General features: G+C 47.1%; 1 protein-coding gene across 20 annotated transcripts in view; it reads left to right on the top strand.

Moving 5' to 3' along the window:
* The window catches only part of TEAD1 (TEA domain transcription factor 1), a 281,048-nt gene that overhangs the window by 88,226 nt on the left and 170,842 nt on the right, over window positions 1–21,980 (top strand). For 19 of the 20 annotated variants that reach the window (XM_070073221.1, XM_051851597.2, XM_017345459.3 and 16 more), the window contains exon 2: window positions 10,329–10,584. In XM_070073221.1, the coding sequence (XP_069929322.1) occupies window positions 10,428–10,584 (157 nt within the window). In that variant the 5' untranslated portion in view covers window positions 10,329–10,427. Of the gene's footprint in view, window positions 1–569; window positions 590–10,328; window positions 10,585–21,980 lie in introns of those variants that run through there. The other variant, XM_070073215.1, reaches the window with a different exon arrangement.

Here is a 21,980-nt window from a genome sequence, read left to right as displayed (position 1 = left end):
CTGTCCCGGTTGCCCCTCTTCCAGGCCAGCTCTCTGCTATGGCCAGGGAGTGCAGTGGAGGATGGCCCAAGTGCTTGGGCCCTGCACCCCATGGGAGACCAGGAGAAGCACCTGGCTCCTGCCTTCGGATCAGCGCGGTGCGCCCGCCACAGCGCGCCGGCCGCGGCGTCCATTGGAGGGTGGGTGAACCAACGGCAGAGGAAGACCTTTCTTTCTGTCTCTCTCTCACTGTCCACTCTGCCTGTCAAAAAAAAAAAAAAAAGAAAGAAAGAAAGAAAGAAAATGGCTTCTGACCCATTCGGAAGTTAACTGTGCATTTACCTGTGAATTTTTTCTCTCGTGCTTGTCTAAGTAATCCAGCATACCGAGAGGCATTCCAGAATAAGAAGCATGCTAAATCACAGAAGCTGGAGAAGAAGGCCCGGGACCATTTTTGTAAAGACCAGGGAGGGCCATTGCTGATGCAACACACTTAGAATTCTGAATCAGCCAAGGGGGCCGCATCTGAGCAGGTCAGCTGCTGGGCCCTGGAGTGAGTCCAGAGCCAACATATCATTAAGTTGGCTGGAAGCTGACCGTGTAACACTGGGTGAGTCTCTATTGACCTTTTGTAGCTGGGGTGACATGTACCCATAGACTTGCCACCCAGGGAGCCAGCTCTCTGATAACATGGGGCCTGATGGTCCCTCTGGAAAGGGTATATTTTTATACTCTTTGTGTAGTTCTCAGATATTTTTATAATTTTATTAAAACATTTTTAACAGGCAAATAAAAATCATACATGTTTATGGGGTGCCATGTGGTGTTTCTGCACATGTCACAGTGTATATTTTTGTCATGTGTGTTGATGTCTCAAAATATAGACTGTTGCTTTTGATTTTTAATCTGTACTCATAATCATTGAAAATGCTAAGGTGTCAAGGCAACCTGACGATGAATCTTGTCAATATAGGAAGTGACATTATCCAGGGGTTAGTGGCTAAGGAGTTATTTTTCCCAGTGTTTTCATTTTTTTTAAAAAAAATTTTTACTATGCATTATGGCTGGTGAGTCTACCTGAAAATATGTTCACTCTACAAATTTGTTGGAATTAAGGAGTTAGGGGTTTTCTTTGGCTGTCTTTCTTGGGAAGGGCCTTACAAGTTCTCTCTTTGAAATAGTGACAACCACTTACTGCTAGTTTTAGCGATTTTTTTTTTCTCTTAGAACAGGAGAGAAGCTTGTGTTTCTGGGTTTGAAAATGTGTTTCCCAAGATTAAATTGTCTACTGCCCAGGGATATCTGACCCAGGCCATCCAGTTCATGTTCTCTGTGCTCATTGTCTTAATACCATGTCTTTGCTTTAGAGTGACCAGATGAGATAGACTGCCTGATGCTTGGTCTGTGTTCATGTCTTTTTTTTTTTTTTAAAGAAAGACTTATTTATTTGAATGGCAGAGTTACAGAGAGAAGTGGAGAGACAGAGGTAAAGAAAGAGGTCTTCCCTTAGGGTTCACACACCTCAGATGGCCACAACAGCAGAGGTTGGGCCAAGCTGAATCCAGGAGCCTGGAACTGCATCCAGATATCCCATGTGGGTGGCAGGGGCCCAGGTACTTGAGCTGTCTTATCTCCCACTGCTTTCTCAAGTACACTAGCAGGGAGCTGGGTTGGAAGTGGAGTGGGATGCTGGCATTGCAGGTGAAGGGCAACAGTGATCGTCTTGACTGGTGGGTGGTGATGGGAAAGGGAGGGCCGCCTATATCTGTTCTCACTGACTCTCAGATTCATGCAGGGGATAGCTTAGGTGACTCCCCCAAAGACTGGTAATCCAGAGTGGCCCCATCAGAGCGGCATAGCATGAAATCAATCAGAGCCTTTCTTCAGCTGTCACCTGGGCAAGTACTTAGGGCTTGATGGAGCACAGAATTAATCAAGAAATCTCAGGATGGCAATGGTAAGTCCTCTAATGGGGTGTTCGGCATTGGGGGCTTGGTGAAGAGATGTTGGCTCGTTGATGGGAGCCTGTTGATACAGAATGATTTTTGAAAATGAGAAGTAGTAATTATCCACTTCTCCCTGCTGAAAGCAGAGGGAACCTACTGGCAGTTGGAGTATATGACAGCAAGGCTTTCGAGCTGTAACTGGCTGCATGGCAGACGTCGCCGTGACAGTTCTGCTGTCTCCGACAGTGACATGTGTTCTGCAGCTCCATCTCTCCGGTGGTTGCCTCTAAAATTCAGGTGGCTGATCCTCACCTGTATTTCTTAGGCTACATGTTGGCAAGGTTGGTGAATATCTGAAATGGTAGGAAAGCAATAGCATGCCCTACTTATATGCATATGCAGAAGCAGTTAACCATGATTAGTCTCTGACATTCCTCCCAACTGCCCAGGGAGGTGAGTCAATATCATTAATATTCATTAGGAATTAATTAGACTGGTCTTGATGATGTCATTCTTGGACTAAGCTGAGCGTGCAGCATTGCCTGCTTCCCACTGCCTAGTGAGGGTGTAGTGTATGTCTGGTGTTCCCATGGAATGTGGCTTCTATCTGAAGAAATGACTCCTGGAATCAAAGTATATGACTTAGGGTAACTCATTTAAGTCTCTGGGTTTAGAAGGTGGGAATAATACCCAAGGGCATAGTGTAATTACTTAAGATCTCATAGGCAAAAGCTTCTGGCATTGTGCTTGGGACTTGGTTCATTGGATGAAGGTGGGATTTGGATTTGCAATACCATTTCACATTAGAAGTCAAGCACTGGGCTGGTGCTGTGGCACAGTGGGTTAAGCCACTGCCTGCAATGCCAGATCCTTTATTGGAGTGCTCACTGGAGCCCCAGCTGCTCTGCTTCTGTGTTCTGTTTAAGTTCTGTGCTAATGCGCCTGGGAAAGCAGCAGAAGATGGCCCAAGTACCCACTTAGGAGGCCTGAATGGAGTTCTTGCCTGGTGCTGGTTTGGCCTAGTCCCAACTTTTGCAGCCATTGGGGAGTGAACCAATGATGGAAGGTCACTTTCTGTGTCTGCATCTCTCTATCACTCTGCCTTTCAAATCAATAAAATGAGTATATATATATTTTTTTATATTTTTTTCTTTCTTTCTTTCTTTTTTTTTTTTTTTTTTTGACAGGCAGAGTGGACAGTGAGAGACAGAGAGAAAGGTCTTCCTTTTCCGTTGGTTCACCCTCCAATGGCTGCCACGGCCGGCGCGCTGTGGCTGGCGAACCGCGCTGATCCGAAGGCAGGAGCCAGGTGCTTCTCCTGGTCTCCCATGGGATGCAGGGCCCAAGCACTTGGGCCATCCTCCTCTGCACTCCCGGGCCACAGGAGAGAGCTGGCCTGGAAGAGGAGCAACCGAGACAGATTCCGGCGCCCTGACCGGGACTAGAACCTGGTGTGCCGGCGCCGCAGGCGGAGGATTAGCCTAGTGAGCCGCAGCGCCGGCCAGTGTTTTTATTTCCAGAGTGGACCCCTGGAGATGGAAGTTCTTTCTCCCTATTGATCTGCATTCTTTAAAAAAAGAAGAAGAAGAAGAAGAGCACCTTTATCCCTGGTCTTTTTTTTTTTTTTTTTTTTTTTGGGAAGGCAAACTTTCTCCTTTGAGAAAAATTTGGACTTTGACTAAGATCAGCCGACCTTTACACCATCAAATGCTTGGTTGAGTTGTCTGCTATAAATATTCCAGCCATGTGATTCTCTCAGGTGGCAACTGCCTGTACCTACTTCTGCTTCTTCCTGAATTATTGCAGACCTTTTTTTTTCCTTTTTGCATAGTTTCCCTTCCTTTGCCATTCCCTATATGTTGCCCCTCCCTCTCACCTGCTCACTTAAATTTACTCTGCTATCGCTTTTCACTTCTTTGAATTTCTTCTTTGGCTACCTCTTTGGTTTCTGGTCTCTCTCTCTCTCTCTCTCTTTTTTTTTAAAGATTTATTTATTTATCTGAAAGGCAGAGTTACAGAGAGTCAGAGGCAGAGAGAGAGAGAGGTCTTCCATCCACTGATTCACTCCCCAAATAGCCACAATGGCCAGAGCTGGGCTGATCCAAAGCCAGGAGCCAGGAGGTTCTTCCAGGTCTCCCTTGGGTGCAGGAGCCCAAGGACTTGGACCATCTTCCACTGCTTTCCCAGGCCATAGCAGAGGGCTGAATCAGAAATGGAGAAGCTAGGACTTGAACCAGCACCCATATGGGATGCTGGCACTGTAGGCAGTAGCTTTACCCACTGCCACAGCACTGGCCCTGGTTTCTGGTCTTTATACCCTTAAACCTCTCATAGCTTACCCTACAGCTGTCACCTTGCTGCTTTAGTGATCAAAAGGCAAGATAAAAAAGTAAACTATTGTATCTCAAAAATTATCATTCTTGTCAAAGTAAAGTTTAGCTTCCCTGTTAGAGGACAAAAAAGTTTTTGAACAGGACTGTCCGTTGTCAGTCATCCTGGTTAATGAGTAAGAAATTGCATCAGACAGCCGACTCTTCCTTAGCCACATGGTGCCCAACATAGGTCTTTCCTTTGTGTCTTTCTAATGTGATTTCCTTTGGGGCTGTTACTGCTCATTAGAACCCTACCAGAATTGTGGTGAGAGATGGCAAAGTAGCTGCAACTGTTCCCTTTTCGTGGAACTTTAGGGTGGTAGCCGCAGTCATGTTGTCGAGGAATGTTCACATCATCTGTTGGTTAATTCTTTTTTAAGTCCAAAATGTGTATGCCAGCTACTGTATTAGCACTGAGGGTGCTGTGCTGAGTTTGTCTCTGCTATTGAGGATCCTGGGGTTCTGCGAGGGGAGCAATGACAAGCCTACTTAGCATGCTGTGTTCTAGGTAGAGTCTGGGCAACACAACGTGGTCAGGGGTGGAAATGGCTTGCTTTAGGGTTAGTAATGGAAACTGAGGCGTTGGGTTACTCAAGTGGATGCACAGTCCTAACTCCCAATCTGCTGCCTCATATATAGTTAAGACACTGACTACCACAGGCTGTGGTACAGGTAGAGAGAGCCTAAATCACCTGTACTTGGTTATATCCATTGTGTGGCCTTCATCCTATTGGCTTGGTGATAAAATGTGCATTGGTCAAATATACCTATCACGTGACCTCTCACTATGTTCACGTTACTCTTCTTGAGGTATCATGGGCAATTACACTGTGACCCGTTTATCCATATAGGGAGTGTGGCTCTAGGGGGCAGTTTGCAGGATACTTGGATCACTGGAAACAGTTGTTTTGACAGTTTATGTTAGTGTGGCTGAGAAGAGTGTCAGAAAAATAAGAGCTTTCCAAAAGATGTCTGTGACTGAAACAGAGGCAGAGGACTACATAACCCACATGTGTGTACCTCAGAATGGAATTAAAGGTAATTTTACTTTGTAGCAAAAATTCTGAAGTCCACACAGTTCTTTTTTTTTTTTAATAGTACATATTTCCCATGATCTTTCTGAAGTAGGTTCAACAAACACAGTCTTGTAGGTATTCTGTGGGAAGGGATATTCCCCACTTCCCCTCCCCAAAATCTTGAACTTGTGAATATGGTCAGATTTAAGCAACTGTCATATGTGAAGGTGCTGGTCCTTGGAAAATTGATTTCCCAGAGTGAACTGTTAGGGGATGCCCTTTGATTTATTATCATCCCCTTGTTGGGTGTGTTGGCATCACAGGTGCATATCATTGTCTAGAGATGTGGGCTTGGAAAGAAATGTGGATCTATTCATAGTTTTGCAGATGACAGAGCACCTTTCCTTGTTCACTCACTAAATCTTTATGTCCACTCTGTGGGGTGAACCCTCCCCCTCAATGACTGCTCTGTGGTTGGGTTTTTTTTTTTTTTTTTTTTTTTTTTTTAAGATTTATTTATTCAAAAGGCAGAGTTGCAGAGAGGCAGAGGAAGAAGGAGAGGGAGAGGTCTTCCATCCACTGGTTCATTCCCAAAATGGCCACAATGACTGGAGCTGGGCTGAGCTGAAGCAAGGAGCCAGAGGCTACCTCCCAGTTTCCCACATGAGTGCAGGGGCCCAAATACTTGGGGCATCTTCTACTGTTTTCCCAGGCACATTAGCAGGGAGCTGGATCAGAAGTGGAGCAGCAGGTACTTGAACCATCACACATATGGGATGCCAACACTGCAGGGAGCAGCTTTACCCAGTAAACCATAGTGCCAGCTCCGACTGCTCTGTATTGGGACTGAGTTTTTTATCTCCATTTTATAAATGAGGCCTAATCTTCTGAGAGATCACCTTAGTTTGAGTTGCATGACTCCTGGCAGAGCCAGGCTTAGAACCCACATCAGTTTGAGTCATTACTTAAAAGATTTGTTTATTTTATTTATTCAAAAGGGAGAGAGAGGGTGAAAGAAGAGGAGAAAGGGAGGGAGAGAGAACTGATTCCATCCACTGGGTTACTTCCCAAATGCCCACAATAGCCAGGGCTGGGCCTGGCTGAAGCCAGGAGGTAGGAACTCCATCCTTAGTCTCTTATGTTGGTGGCAGATACTCAGGCACTTGGTTCATCCTCTCAGCCTTACCAGGCATGTTGGCAGGAAACTGGATCAAGCAGAACAACGAGGACTGGAGTTGGCACTCTAATATGGAATGCTGGTGATGCCCACCCCCAGTTTGAGTGACTCCCTCCCTCCAAGGATGTCTGGGAAGGTGAAGACATCAGATATGTAGGTGCAGATACTCTGTGCATAATCCACTCGATTAGCTCTTCATGTTAGTCATGAGCAGGTGCTTGTTACTGTACCTTTAGAATCAAGGTAGGTTGAGTGGTCGTTAACCAATTCCACACATCTTTAGGAAACTCCTTAAGTGTCACAGATAGTCTCAAAGCCACTAGATACAAGGTCAGTTTCCAGGATGAGGTGGATTTTGAGCTGAGCTGGAAGGAAGCTGAGGATGTAATGCCAGAATGTTTATTTCGGTATCCAGTTGGGGAGCTTTTCTCAGCCAGCCCCAGTCTTGTGATCGGAAACTCTGCCCATACAGGGCCTCATCTTACAGTTGGGTTGTAAAACCAAGGCTTCTCTCACTCTGTGGATTATGTATCTTGTAGTTTCTGGGGCTGGGCCTGGCCTATATCCAGGGTGGGTAATTCCATCCTTCAGAGTTCCACTTGACCAAATTGCAGGAGTCTGGACACAGAGTTTTTCACTTGTCAGTAAATTAATAAAACCGCGTGACTATTAGGACAGTGTCTGTATGTACTAAGTGGATGGGTCAGTCCATGCTAGTTAGTGTTGGCAGTTCTCAAACAACCACAGACTTGTTCCTCTTTTCTGTAGATGGGGCTGTCCACGGGACAGTGCTGCTGGCCCTCTAGGGCAGTCCCCTCATTGCTACACAGGTCAGCTAGCAGAAGTTCTTCACATGGAGTCCAGATCTTCTTGGGACCTTCTACAGAATGGGTCTACACCCTGTCCATGGGGCATGCAGCTCTTCACAGGTGTTCAGTACCTAAAGCTCGGCAATGATGATGCAAAAAGATCTTCCTGGCTTGGAGCCCTGGGCTGCGGCTAAAATGAATGGAATTTAGTAAGTCATGAAGTAAATATGCTCTTGATTTTAGCTCTGAAACCAACTGCTCAAGAGACAGGATTCAGAACCCGGGGGGCAGGAGCTTAGAGGTTTCATGGACAGGTCCACGGCTGAGTGCTGGTTATTGAGAGTTGTGGCCAAATCAGGATGCATTTGTGAGGCATGGGCAGAGGGATGATATTGTCTAGGCTGGAAGATGACCAAGGCCTGGGGGCTGCCCCTGTGTTTCCTAAGTTGGTGTCTTGGGGAGGTGTTTGCCTCCCTAAGAGATGGATGAGTAGGAGATGGGATTAGCCTAATGGAATTTTACCCTGTCAGTGTGAAGGTGGGTGAGGAAGAGGATGAGTTCCCTGTCACTGATGGTGTTCAAGTTCAGACAGTGTAGTCAGCTGATGAGAAATTTTAGAGGAGACTTCATAGTGGGGGATGGGGGTTGTTGTTTAACATGTGTTTATTTGAAAGGAAGAGTTAGACAGAGAGAGAGAGAGTCAATGGCCAGGGCTCATCCAGGCCAGAGGCAGGAACCTGAAACTGCATGTGGGTGCTGCTTTCCCAGCGCATTAGCAGGGAGCTGGATCAGAAGTGGAGCAGCCGAGACTTGAACCTGTGCTCATATGGGATGCCAGTGTCACAGGTGGCAGCTTAACCCACTGCGCCATAGTGCTGGCCCCAGCTGGTGTGTTTGGGTCTGGAGACACTGGGGCCATCAGTTGTATGCTAACTTTCTTTCTAGACAAACAAAGGTCTTGGGTCCCTTTAGCTAGCTTTCACTGTCCTGGGTTCTCTCTACCATACTGGTCAAGTGCTCGGCAGATCTTCTGTTTATCTTAAACTGTGGCTCCCTGGAGTGAATTCATATTGCTGTGAGCTGCCCAAGGGCTAAGTAACTGGCCTTTGGCATTGGTTTTTGTATGCATATGTTTTGTTTTTGTTTTATATTTTGTTCAGGGAGGAGGTGGGTAAGCCACTGCTCAAAGAATTTACCCTCATTCTTCTCTAGTTGGAGCGAGAACTGACTCTAGGGCATAGTTTAGTTCAGCTGGTGTTTATAAGACTCTTAGATCTTAACCAAAAAATGTGATAGTTCGAGAATTCAAAAGGTCCCTACTGCAGGCGTTGTAGGGTTCATCTAAGGGTGAATCACAGAACTCTTTCTTGTGGCATAAATTATAGCTTAATGTTGGCAATTTCTGAAGGCCCATATAAACATACATGTATTGGTAAGAGGTAGTAAATATTTTGCTGACAAGTTCTTTGAGTGATGGCTCAGTGGCAGCATTTAAAGGCAGAGAACCTGAGGGTTTTTTTTTTTTTTTTTTTTAAATCCAGGTGCTGCCAACTATAAAAAGCTGTCAGGGTGAGAAGCCAAAAGCACCCACTAGTTATAGCATTAATTGTGTAATATTCATGGGCTGCAGAGTTTCTGCACCTGGGATCTGTTGATGTACACAGGTGGAGGAGGGCTGGAGGGAGATAGGATGCATTTGGGAGAGAGGCAGTCAGACAGACCCTGGATCACGGAGGAGTCCCTGGCTCTGAGTCGGGCTACCAGCACCTGCTTCCCTCCCGAGTGCCTCTGTTGTAATATCCATGGGCTTGAGGGGGTGGGAAGGGGAGGAACAGTACTCACACAAAGCCCTCCTTACTGGAGCCCCAGGCCTCCCCCTTTCCATCAGTCCTCAGGAGCAATTCTCCCTGCTTTTGGAAGGCCTTTGAATGTATGATCTGATGCCTTTTCAACAAAGGAATATTGATATGTCAGTGGGTTGGACAGCAGGGAGTGCTGGATTAGATCGTTTTCACATTGGTATTATGCCAGTTTGGCATTTGTTGGGAGAGCTTATCCCTTTATTGCCATAGGTTACATGTATAATTTAAGGGGAATACATCTTTGAGAAAGACTTCTTTGGGTTCTATAAGTATCAGTGCTACAGAAAAAGAAATGAAAAGACCCCTTCCTGCCCCACCCCATGTGTTCAGAATGTTAGATTCAGTGCCATGTGCAGGTAGAGAACATTTCCACAGGTGTGCAAGACACCCGCGGTGGTGGTGGTGAGGGGGTTGTGGCTGCCTCCAGGTTGTACCGTCAGAGCTGAGAGCAGCAGAATGATCTAACTGTACAGACTGAAAGCCCTGGAGACAGATGCTGTAGGCCCCGATTGGGTGGCGTTGCTGCTGCCTCAGAGCAATGAGTAATGGTGATAACAACATCATCTCCCTCCTTCCTTCCTTGATCCTGCCACCGCCTTGCATCTTGGTGATTTCATATTGGATGTTTTGACATTTCAGAGCTATGATGCCAATTGCCACAATGAGGCAGACATCTTTTATTTTACTTTATTTTTTTTTAAGCAACTTGTTCTGCTATGGAGATTTGATTATCACTGAGCAAAGTGCCCCTGGTGGATAGTAGGCCGTTGGTAAATGGTTTTTATATGAATCACAGCAGACTTGCAACTCTGAGCGAGCACTCTTCTTGGTTGAAAATGTCCTGTCTCCTGTGAAGATTTTCCAGCCTCTGCCTGTTGTTGCATTTCTGTCTGAGTGCTTACCAGGAGACACAGGATCTCAAAATTCCACATCTCCCTTAGGAGTTACTCTCCAGGCAAAACTGGTGATGGGAGAACTTGCAACAGAGCCAGCCAGAGCAGCACAAGGGTACTTTAAAGAGTTTGTGGAAGAAACAGAATTAAAAGATAAGTTTATTAGCGTGCAGAGGAATTTGGAGATCCATGAGTAGTTTTTTCATGATGCACGTTTTCCTCTCCTATGTTTGTGGTCACCTGTCTCACACTCCTTTGTGATTTCTCTTTTTAGGTTTATTTTCTTGAAAAGGCTCCAGGCTTCGGCTTGGAAAATACAACCGCCAAAATTGAGCCCAGCAGCTGGAGCGGCAGCGAGAGCCCTGCCGAAAACATGGAGAGGATGAGTGACTCTGCAGATAAGCCCATTGACAATGACGCAGAGGGGGTCTGGAGCCCCGACATCGAGCAGAGCTTTCAGGAGGCCCTGGCTATCTACCCGCCATGTGGGAGGAGGAAAATCATCTTATCAGACGAAGGCAAAATGTATGGTAAGTGGCCTGCAATGATGCTGTGAAATACTCCCACCTGCCATTGTGTGCCAGCCTTCCCATGCGGTGGGTTCATTGCATTGGGTCGAAGATTTCCATGGCACCAAAACAGATGCTTGGAGGAGTGCAGGTGGTTGCAGTAGCAAATGCAGACATGAGTGGTGGGGATATGTTCTTTGGAATGCAGGCCTAGTCTAAGAGCAGCATTGCTGCTGAATTCAGATGACTGGTGCTGCAGAGCCACGGGGTCCTGCAGCTGCCAAATCTCTGGTCCCCCTCCTCTGTCCCTGGATGAACTAGAAGTATAGATGTTATATGAAGTCTAGTATTTCTGAAAGCCAGCACTTAAAAAAAAATGCACACACAGTCACCAACCCTGTGCAGGCCAGGTAAGATGCACACATGGGCTCAGTCAGACCCCCGAGCGACCAGTGTGCAGTGGGACAGCCAGATGAGGCATGACCCGCCTTGCTGCCCCAGAGAGGCTCCCCTTCTACAAGGGGGCACCTCGCAGTGTGTTCTGAAGGAGACTCGAGAGTGCCCGGGAGGGTGAGAGCTGTTACCCCGATGGCTGAGGATGCCGAAGGCAGCAGTGAGAGCCCCGTCCCTCGGCTGGGGTTGGCCTGCCGGCTGTGGGTGTTCCCCCTCCTCCCCTGAGTGCTCCCAGGTGCGGACCTGCAGCCCTCTGCTTACCTTTTGAGTAGCAGATGGCAGCTGGTTGCTTGTCCATTCTGCTTGTCTGACTGGACACGTTGAGTTGACAGTCTGCACTGTCGCAGAGTCTAAAGAGATGCAAACAACAGAAACTCAGAAAGAACCGGCTCAGTCACCTATCTGGGGTTGTTAACTTGTCACGAGAAAGATTTATTTCTAAATAATTTGAAATCTTTTTCCATAATAGGGTATTGTACCTTTAACAGTGCGTTTCCTCCATCAGGAGCCGTAGGAGGCTGCAGCTCAAACCAGCAGACACTGCTGAGGAGAAAGCAGATGGTGGTGCAGCTGCTACCAGCTGTGCCCCCCACCCTGCCCGCTCCCTTGCCAGCTGGGATGATGTAATGGAAACAAGGCAAATTGTGCTTTCTGGAGCGTTGGCGTCTCTGAGCCTGTCAAACACGGGGCGGGGCGGGGGGGCAACCCCCTGGCATTTGTTTCATGCTCTCATAATATTCCTTGTAGCCAGAGCAGCTTCTTGGTGTCTAGAGCTGTAGACGTGTGATGAGCCATCTCAGCTGCCATGGCTAAGAAGTGTGTGGGTCTAGGTTTATGTCTGACCTCAGCTCCTCTTTCTCAGCCTGCCTTTTTGCTTCCAGGGTCCTATCTTCATTTCTGAAAAGGCATCTCCTCTGTCTCTTTAATGCAGAGAACAGCGCTTTAATCCTCTTTGAAGATGGTTTTATGAGGTGTTGTGAAGGGTGCTTTGGGCCATGACCTTGTGCAACTCACACTGGTTTACCCAGAAATTGCTCTCTTCTAAAATAATGGCTTAGTTGGAATCCGGGTTGGGATTCAGGACAGCGCTTCACTTTTCACAAGGAACCTGGGGATAGGCACTGCTCCTTTACAGATAGGTTTTCAAGGGCTGACCATGTAATAAATTCAAAGCTAAAGTCAAGTTTTGTCAACCCCAATGTTTGTTCTCTGTTGAGATTTTACTTTTAGGTGGCATCCATGGTAGATTTTGCCAGTTCACCTGGACCTCAAATGCTAAAAATATTTTTATGTAAAATAATTGTGTAAGAGCTGATGACCATAATTGGGTGTCAGAGGCAGCAGCAGTCTAGGAAAAAGAACAGTGGGCAGTGTTGAGTTTCAGTCAGTCTGTCCACCATGAACTTGAACAGCGTGACCAGGGTCTTCATATGTCTCGTATGTTGGTAAATGATGCCCATGGGGCCCTTAGACTTCTCTGTCTTCCAGTGCCGCAGTTTTGTGACTTGTGCTCAGTGAGATGCGCAGTTACTGACACATGTGCTGGCTGTGGTATCCTTAGGGCCCAGGGTGACTGGGGTTCTGAAAGCCTCCTGAGTGCACGTGTTCTTGATGTGTGGAATCTTTTTTCCTTAAATCAGCAAAACAATCACTGACTGTGTTGGCAGCCAGCCTGGGTTAAATGGGAGCCATCTTTTTGAGCAGGCAGCACTGGGATTAAAACTCACTGGGGGAGAACAGTCTTACAGGTTGTGGGTTTTTCAGCAGGTGGAGTATATAGCCTGCAGGACTTTGTACCCTGAGATGCATTAGCTACACTGGCCCCAAAGCCAGTGCAGCCTCCACTTCCAGAAACTGCCCTGGGGAGAAAACATCTACCCACACTGCTTGGTCAACACCGAAGAGCTACTACTGCCATGGAAGCGACATGTGGTGATGGGCAGCCTACAGAGCTGGGGACTAGACCCCTTCAGAGGAGCTGCCTTAAGTGCCTGGGGGCTGCTCTGACCTGCCTGTGACTTTGAGGATGAGAGAAGGTTGATTTGGAGCTTGCACAGTGAGGCCCCAGACGCTGGGGGGATTGAGTCATGTGAGCAGTGTGGGGCCAGAGCTACCGTTCCTGGCTCCTGGCCTGTTCCCCATCTTACCGCACACGAATCAGGACACAAACCAGACCAGGAATCAGGGTTTCTTAAGGTCTTAAGACCATCGTTTTTCTCTAAGGGTTTTGAAAATGAAAACATTGAAAACATTTTGGATTCCATGTAGTAAAATCAAAATAATTTAATGTCTTTTAGTGAAATGCCAAGTGTTTCTGACTTGAGGGGGTTATTCTGATATTTCTGAGCATTTGTGGAGTACTTTGTGATGTTGCTGATCCTGAGCCATTGGATGAAGCAAGGTCAAGTGATTTATTTTTGTAATGAAATTTCCTTCATAGTTGGCAGTAGAGCAGATACAGTCTTATAGAGGAGGAGAATGGAAAGCCCTCTGTGCGATGGAGCTTTAGCCATGGGGATGGCTTAAGTCTCTCTTCTGTAGCCTTGGCCTTCGGGAGCTGAGACTTTACTGTAGTTGGCCTCCCTGTGCTTAGATTGCTTCTGCCTTGGCCACCTTTAATGTGTAGGCAGTAGTTCTTGTGGGTAATTGGGAGGGGGTGGGACCTTCTTTGACTTTGTTCCTAAGAATCACACTTGCTTCAATAGGCTGGCGCTCTCTTTCTCTATGGCTGTCTTTTCGTTAGCTTTGTGTCTTTTTCTCGTGGATAGTAGGAGAGGGGATGGCAGGAAGACAAAAACTGGATTTTAGAAGACCAGGCCATAATTGAAAACAAAACCGTGAATGTGGGACTATGTGGGTATGTTTCTTTTGCAACTGAAAACTCCAGTCTTGCAAATGGTCAAATAACCCCCATAATTAAACCAGGCTGAGGACAGGAGCTGTAGAAGCAGAGCAGTTTGGACTTGATAATTAATATTAATCTACCGCTTCTGGGATTCAGACTTTGCCTGACTTCTCTCCGCGGCAGTTTCCTGAGCTACAAAGTGGGGTTAAATAGATGAAGAATTCCATATACTAATTGTAATCTGGGGCCCTTTCTACCATGCCTACAATACCAGGCACACAGTTAGAGCTGAGTCAGTGTTTATGAACTGCAGACAAGAAGGCCTCTGCTGTATACTGTGCTGAAGACTTTCCATGTAATTTGCATCAAATGCTCAGCAGTGCCTCGAGGTTAGTGTTGTGATCCTGCTTCACAGATGAGGAAATTGAAGCTACGAGGGGGTAAAGTGGCTCTCAAGGGCCAATATAAATGGTGTGATAGTACAGAGTTTCAAATCCAGGTCTGTCTGACCCTAAGACCTGGACTCTGACCACTGTGCTTTTGTTCTTCCTTGGTGGAAACCACTATACAGCAATGCAGCAAATTGGTGTTGGGTGCCAGCTGTGTAGGGGATTGTCAGGGACATAGTAGTGAACCAGACAGACACAGTCCCTGCCCTCATGGAGCTGTCACAAGTTCATTTGCAGGAAATTGACCTCAGGTCAAGGCTGTGTGCCAAAACTTTCTGGGAAGTCTGGGAGCCCTTTGAAGATGGTCACCTTCCACTTAGCCTTTTGAAGCCTGTTCTTGGCCACCAGAGTCTAAGGCACTTGGCCTGATGCTGGCACGAAGACAGCATCTCAAATAACGCTGTGGGGAGGGTCCCGGATCACAAGGCTGGCCCTGCTGGTGGCCAGGAAGATATCTGGAAGGTTCTGGTGCCCTAGGAGTCTACAAGCACTCTGGCCAGTGACTTTCTGCTTTTGTGAGCAGATGTCTTCAGGGTCCTTGCTTAGGACTGCCCCAGGGAGGGCCCCTTTTTCCTGCGCTGTCAGAGCTTACTGGTCAGCCCCAGAGAGCCCCAGAAGGTGAGGAGGAAGGTGTTTCTGGGTCCGTTCTCCCCACTTGCTGACCTGTGCCCTGCCAGCCAAGGGGATGCAGGACTTGGAATTGGCCCCTCGTTGACTCACAGGAGCACGAGACACAAGAGGGAAGAAGGGAATGTTGTGGTCTTCTAGCGAGCTGGTGGCAGCACTGACCAGGGGACCTCAGGATGAGGGTGCTCACAGGCACACACGGGTGAGTGCTCGTTAAGCAGTGAGGGCAGGCAGAGGCTGAAATCTGCTCCAGAGCTGGTCAGGGAGACGTGAGGTCGCCCTTCCATGTCTCTGTCATGGGGCTGGTGCGCTGTGTCTGTGAAGCCCCCAGAGACCCTGGTGTGGGAGTGGCCGTGGACTCCAAGCCCTGTAGGCCTTGGGAAAGGGATCCGTGGGGCCTGAGCCAAACTTAGGTTTCCCCGGTTTCCATCTGAATGTTGTGTGGCATGTTTGATTTCCCATCTGAACTGTGTGATTTGGGGTGTTATTTCAAGTCAGTTTGTTAGAAATCTGAAACCGAAAGAGCTAGACCCCTAGCGCAAGCTGGAAGCTCCCTACTGCAGGGGCCATGTGTGTCCCAGTCTGCCCTGTGCAGGCTGTGTTTGCAGTCCTGAGACACAGAAGGTGTCAGTACTATTTGTTGACTGCATTCATGAGATGGATTATTGGTTGAAACAGAGAAAGTGGACTGATTAAGCCTGTGGGCCTGAGGGCCTCTACTGTTACAGGAACTGGATATTAAAGGAAAAAAAGGGAAAAGAAAAGTATTATGCTTTATGGTCCTCTTAGATGCAGAAAGAAGAGCCTTTGATAACTGTGGTTTGTGTGGGCACATGGTAATTTAAAGAGGAAGAAGGGATTGCTGCTCAAAATAGGGACCATAGTAAGGAAAGGGTTAATTCTGGAATGCTCAGAACTGAAGAGTGATGGGGATTTTGAAATAGTTGGGTTCCTGTGAGAGTAACAGAGCCAGCATCATCAGTGTTTTGATGGGGAAACTGGGGGAAGGTGGGGGACATGCAAAGGTTTATGTGTAAGGTGCAAGCTCTTGTGTAATCCATGCAAAAAAAAAAAAAATAGCTCATTAAGGATGGCTCAAGAATTGGTCATAAAGGGAGGGAAAAGGAAAAGAATGTTATTTACACATTGTGCTTTCTCCCTCCAAGTACTAACCAGCCCGACCCTGCTTAGCTTCCGAGGTCAGCCGAGTTCAGGGTGCTGTGGCTGTGGACAGGAGATGTACTTTCTGACAGCGCTGCTGTGGTAGCGTGAGCAGTCAGGGCACCCTGAGGTGATGCGTCTTCACTGAGGTCCTGCACTGTGCTCCCACGGCGAGCGGGGACAGCAGACAGACATGAGTGAAATAGCTGGCCTGTTTGAGCAGCTACCCTGTGTCTGGCACTTTCTCAGTGCTTTAGAATGTGATATTTTGTTTATTCCTCACAGCAGCACAATGTAATTATCCCCATTTTATAGCTGAGGAAGCTGAGGCCTTGGAAGGTCGGGTTACTTGCTGAATGTCACAGGGTAAATGAGTTGTGGAGCTGACATTTGCAACCAGTCTGTGAGTTGACCACAGTGTTGATGTAGGAGGAAGAATATTCTATTCTAGAGATACACACAGTTTAGAGGTAGGGGGCACCAGGTGTGATCACTCAGGATGTGGGAATGCACTTGTGTGTATTTGAACATGAAAGGGAATGAGAGGCACAGAGACGAACCTGTGTAACTTTGAATTTGCAGGAAAGGACACTTAAGTGTTTAACACTTAAGTGTTTTATATTCATAGACGCCTTTGGAAATCTGCAGAAGTTTCTGAACCCTCTCCCCAGAAGAATGCATATTTGCATGTAGTTACAGGATTGTGGATGCAACTTTAGATGGTTTCTGGAACCCCAGTTCAAATTTGCTTCTATGGGGAGAAAGAAAAGGGAAGAGCATCACGGCTGAAGAGAATAGCATGATAAAAGGCCCGGAGGCCTGAATGGGTGCAGCAGTGATGGGCTTGGGCCTGAGTGCCCCAGGAGGGGTGGTCCATGAGCCTAGCGGATCTGGCAGGGGCCAGGCTGTAGAGGGCCCGCATGCCCTACCAGGTTTCTGGTTGTGGGTTTCAGGAAAGGGGATGTGACTCAGCCTGTGTTTTCCAATCCAGCTCCACAGGTTCATGGCAAGTTAGATGACTGTTGCAGTACTCCCATGGGTGAGCCTGAGGCCTACTCTAGGGTGCTCCCAGTGCCATGGCAGGAGGAGTTTCAGATAGGGAACCAACAGAACTTGCTGACCTGATGTGACTTGTGAAAGAGAAGGAGGGAGGGGTTTGATTTCAGGGTTCCAGTGCTGGATGATGGGGAGGATGGTGGGCTCTTCCACCAGATGGGAGTAGAGGCAGAAGTAGCAGATTTGTAGAGTAGAAGGTGATGAGGAACAGAGTTCTGTCATGTGCCTGAGGGTACCAGGTGCCCCTCCAACCGACTCTATGGAGCTGAAAATTCATGCCGGGAGCTGGGGTAGTTGGGAGTGCAGGGGTAGCTTGAGGACTCCCACCAGAGATGTGATCCCTAAAAGCTGTGAGTTTGGATGATACAGTTCCCAGTATCTCCAGCAGAAGTGGCTTGGGCTTAAAATGGAATGGCTGTAGCCGTGGGAGAGCAAACAGATGGCCATTTTCAGAAAAAGTGAGATGGGTCAGTGGCTCCCAGCCCTGACCATCATCAACAGAAACCCTGGAGGAGCTGGGAAGAAAAAGACCAAATACTGACTCAACCTCTCTGGGAGTGTGGTCCCTGGGCATCTGTGTTTTAGAAAGCTCCCTGAGTCACATGGTGATCAGCTAGGTTTGAGATCCACTGGGCTGCTGGGCTGCAGTCTGAGTCTCAGAAGATAGGACCACACCTTTAGGGTTGACACAAGAAACAGATGAACAGGAAGTGACACTGGCATTGGGAGTGGCCCTTAAAAAGTTGGGGCGCGTGGTGTTCTGACCATTTGCCTGGTGATTCAGTTTGTTCTCCCTCTCTACTGAGAGGAAACTTTCCCTGCACCCAGTCTTTGGAGAGGTTGGCTGTGCATGGTTCGAGACATGGTGTCTTGAAGGGCATAACAAGTTAAGGGCACACTTGGCAGGGACAGGACAGGGGAGAGACTTGGCCGTTGGGTTAGGCAGGGAGAAGAATTTGTGAGTTGCAGCAAACAGATAAGACTTTAAAGGCAGGGGGCCATCTTTGGTGTGTAATGGCAGATGGGTGGAAGGTGGAGAGGAGGGCCTAGTGATCGTCTTCTTCAGATGAAGATGAAGTCCTTGTGGGCCGAGATGGGGTTGTTGGCTTTTGAAAAGTAGAGCAGGCTCAGTACGACATTACAGAGGAATGGGCCTCGATGGACAGGGGAGAACAGACTTGCAGAGCAGTGAAGGGCCCAAGAGAAGTTGGAGAGCATTATTGACTTTGTTTTTTTAATTGTAATTTTTATTGAGCTAATTGTAGATTCACTTGTGGGTTTTAGAAATAATAGACAGAGACCTTTCATATACTTTGCTCATTTCCTTGGCCTCCAAGGGTTAGGTTCTTTAAACAGTAGTGTCATGTGACCACCGGATGCCAACATAGCTCACTGAACATGTTCAGACTTCCCCAGTTTGACTTGCCCGTGTGTGTGTGTGTGTGTGTGTGTGTGTTCGTGTACAGGATCCTCCTGGTGTCAGCTCATGTGTCCACCATGGGACAGTTGCCTGGTGTTGCCCTTTTAGAATCATAATACTCTGCATCCCCAACACTCACCTTTTCCCTGATTCCTGGCAACCACTAATTTAACTTCAGTGTTAAAATTTTGTCATTTCAAACATGTTCTATATAAATGGATCCACACTAAATAAAATGTTTTTGGATTGGATTTTTTTGCTCAGCATACTTCCCTGGAGATTCATCGAAGTTGCTGTGTATCAGGTTTTTTTTCCTTTTTATTGTTGAGTAATATTCAGTGGTTTATATGTACCATACTTCAACTATTTATTTATTTACAGGCAGAGTTAGACAGTGAGAGAGAGAGAGACAGAGAGAAAGGTCTTCCTTTTTCCATTGGTTCACCCCCCAAGTGGCCGCTGCGCAAATCTGGAGCCAGGAGCCAGGTGCTTCTCCTGGTCTCCCATGGGGTGCAGGGCCCAAGGACCTGGGCCATCCTCCACTGCACTCCCGGGCCACAGCAGAGAGCTGGACTGGAAGAGGGGCAACTGGGACAGAATCTGGTGCCCCAACTGGGACTAGAACCCGGGGTGCCGGCGCCACAGGTGGAGGATTAGCCCAGTGCGGCCTAATACTTCAACTCTTTACCCATTGGAGAGCCTCTGGGCTGATCCAGTTTTTGACCATGGCAGATCTGCTTTAAACATTTGCATATAGGTTTTTATGTGAACCTAAATTCCGTTTCTGTGTGATAAAGTGGCCAGGAGTGTAATTGCCAGATCTTAAGACCTTTGCACATTTATTTATTTATTAACCTCCTAGTTGTTTTCCGGAGTGGCTGCACCATTTAGCATCTTCACCTGCAACCTAGTTTTTTGGTTTCCTTGCTTGTTACCATTCATTTTTGCCAGCCTGGGGCAGGTGTTGTGGCACAGCAGCTAAGCTGCCAGTTGGAATGCCCGTATTCCAAGTCAGAGTGTGTGGATTCAGGTCTAGGCTACTCCACATTTGACGCAGCGTCCCGCTGATGTACCTGGGAGGCAGTAGGTGATGCTGTGGTTGGGTCCCTGCCATGCACAGGGGAGACCCAGATGGAGTTCCAGGCTCCTGCCTTCCACATGGCCTAGCCCCAGCTTGTGTGGGCATTTGGAAGTGAACCAGTAATAGAACATCTCTCTTTCTCTGCCACTACACAGTGGCACACTACACATACATGCCATTCATACAGGTATGTATCAGTATCTCATGTGATTTTGGTTTGCACTTCCCTATGACTACTGATATTAGACATCTTTTCTGATGCTTATTTGCCATTTGTGAAATGTCTCTTTGTAACTTCTGTCCCTTTTTAATTGGAGAATAGTATTTATATCGAGAATTCTTTATAATGAAGAATTATAATTCTAAATTTCTAAATTTAGAAATTCTAAATTTAAAATTTCTAAATATTCTTTATAATAAAGAATTCTCAATATAAATACTTTATTGTTTATGTGGTTTACAAGCATTTTTCCTTGTTTATAGTTTATCTTTTGGTCCTCTTCACTTGGGTAAAAGCAAAAGAAATTTGAGGAGAACAAAATTTTAACAGAGCAAAAGTTTGAATTTTTGATGAGGTTCAGCTTGTTAGTTTTCCCTTTTGTGGATTATGCTTCTGGTGTCAAGTCTAAGAACTCATTGCCTAGCCCTAGGTTCTGAAGATTTTTCTTTTATGTTTTATTCTAAAATTTTTATAGCTTTTGTTTTCACATGCTGTCCTTTTCCTCACCAGAGAGTTTTTGGGTTTTCCGTGTTTTGCCAGCTGTCGGGGCTCAGGCACTAACGAGGGCCTGGTACTATGAGTCTAGGTTGGGAAAGGCACAAGGGGAAGCTGGAGGGGCAGGTCAGCACGTGGGCGTGCTATGCAAGGGCCCTGCGGAGCGTAGGACAGGAGGCCGTGGCCATGCACGGAGGAGGCAGCATCTGAGACTGCAGGTGGAGAGATTCCAAGCCAGGAGTTTCGAGGTGTGGCCCTGAATGCGGTCAACCCTGAATGTGGGCCGTGGCCTCTGGTGGTGCGGAAGTACAGCATTGGGAGGCTTATCAGCAGTGGGTTGATTAATCACCTCACGCCCAGGCTCACGGTGGTAGTAGAGTGTGAGTTTGTAAATAAGGTGCCAGAGTAACCCAGGTATGAGAGGCATTTGTTTGGGAAGGACAGGACTTGATGGATCTGAGGGTAATGTGAGTGAGTGGAAGGGACCTAGGATGGCAGATGGCAGAATGGTGGGGTAGAAAGAGCACGGGGATCAAAAGAAAATGCTCACATTCCCTGGTTTCCTCTTCTCAAACTCTCGGGCTGGTCCCAAACAATGCTTATTCGTGAGCTGCCGTTGGCCAGCCGCAGACGCTCATTGTACCTTGCCATCTGCAGCGCAGTGGAGTAAGCAAATCACCATATTTCTCCCTACCTCTCAGCAGTGTAGAATGAAAGTGCAGTTAGGCATGAGAGAGTACTTTGGACTGGATTCTAAAAATAATGCCTTGGGGAGGTCAAGCCTGTTCAGGGCCTGTAGGAAAGGTAAGAAAATAGATTTTTGAACCACCCAGCAAGGTGTAAGCTTTCTAGCTTCCTTTGAGGAGTCTTTGGTTAAGGGATGATTGAAATGATCTCTCTTTTTTGGGGGGGTTTCTGCCATAGAGAGGGGACATCCAGAGCAGTCTTTTACAGGTCAGAGTCACAAATGATGGAAATGACCAATGGGAGCCTGTTGCTGGGCAGAGGCTGTTCAGGCCCGCTGCAGTGGCTCTGTGCAGCATCCCAGGGAAGAATGGAGAGGACGGACTTCTGTGTTAGCACAGCCCAGGGCTCTGACGTGGGCTCGCTGTTTCCCCAGCTATCTACCCTCCTTCTGGAACCTCAAGTCCTTGCTCCTCTCTGGCTGTGGCTTTTCGTTTCCCCGAGAGCGTGTCTCCATTATTATAGCTATTTATTTGTATCCCATTCCATTGATAGTAAAGGCTTAAAGGGCCCCCTCCCTTGCAAATTATTAACATGATGGTAATGTTCTTTTGGTATTTAAGGGGCTGTGTTAGAGAACATTCAACTCAGTAAACTTGTGTAGATAAATGAATGTATCATGTGGGTAGGAGTGCAGGAAAAACGTGGAGGAAATTAAAGTATACGAACAGTGAATGCCACAGGGAAATGGGGTTATTGGAAACTCGCTGCTTTTCTGTTACAGGTTTCTGTATTAATTGGATTTTTTAAAATAGTGAACATATGTTACTTTCATAATCACAGGGAAGAGGAAAATTATATCAAGTTTATTTTCCTCTCTGATTCTGGATAGGGAGTACTCATTAAAGAAAACTGTGGAAAAAGGC

The sequence above is a fragment of the Oryctolagus cuniculus genome, chromosome 1 (assembly GCF_964237555.1).
Source record: "Oryctolagus cuniculus chromosome 1, mOryCun1.1, whole genome shotgun sequence".
Lineage (NCBI taxonomy): Eukaryota > Metazoa > Chordata > Mammalia > Lagomorpha > Leporidae > Oryctolagus > Oryctolagus cuniculus.
Note: the sequence above shows the minus strand (reverse complement) of the source record. Positions and strands in the feature narration are given on the sequence as shown.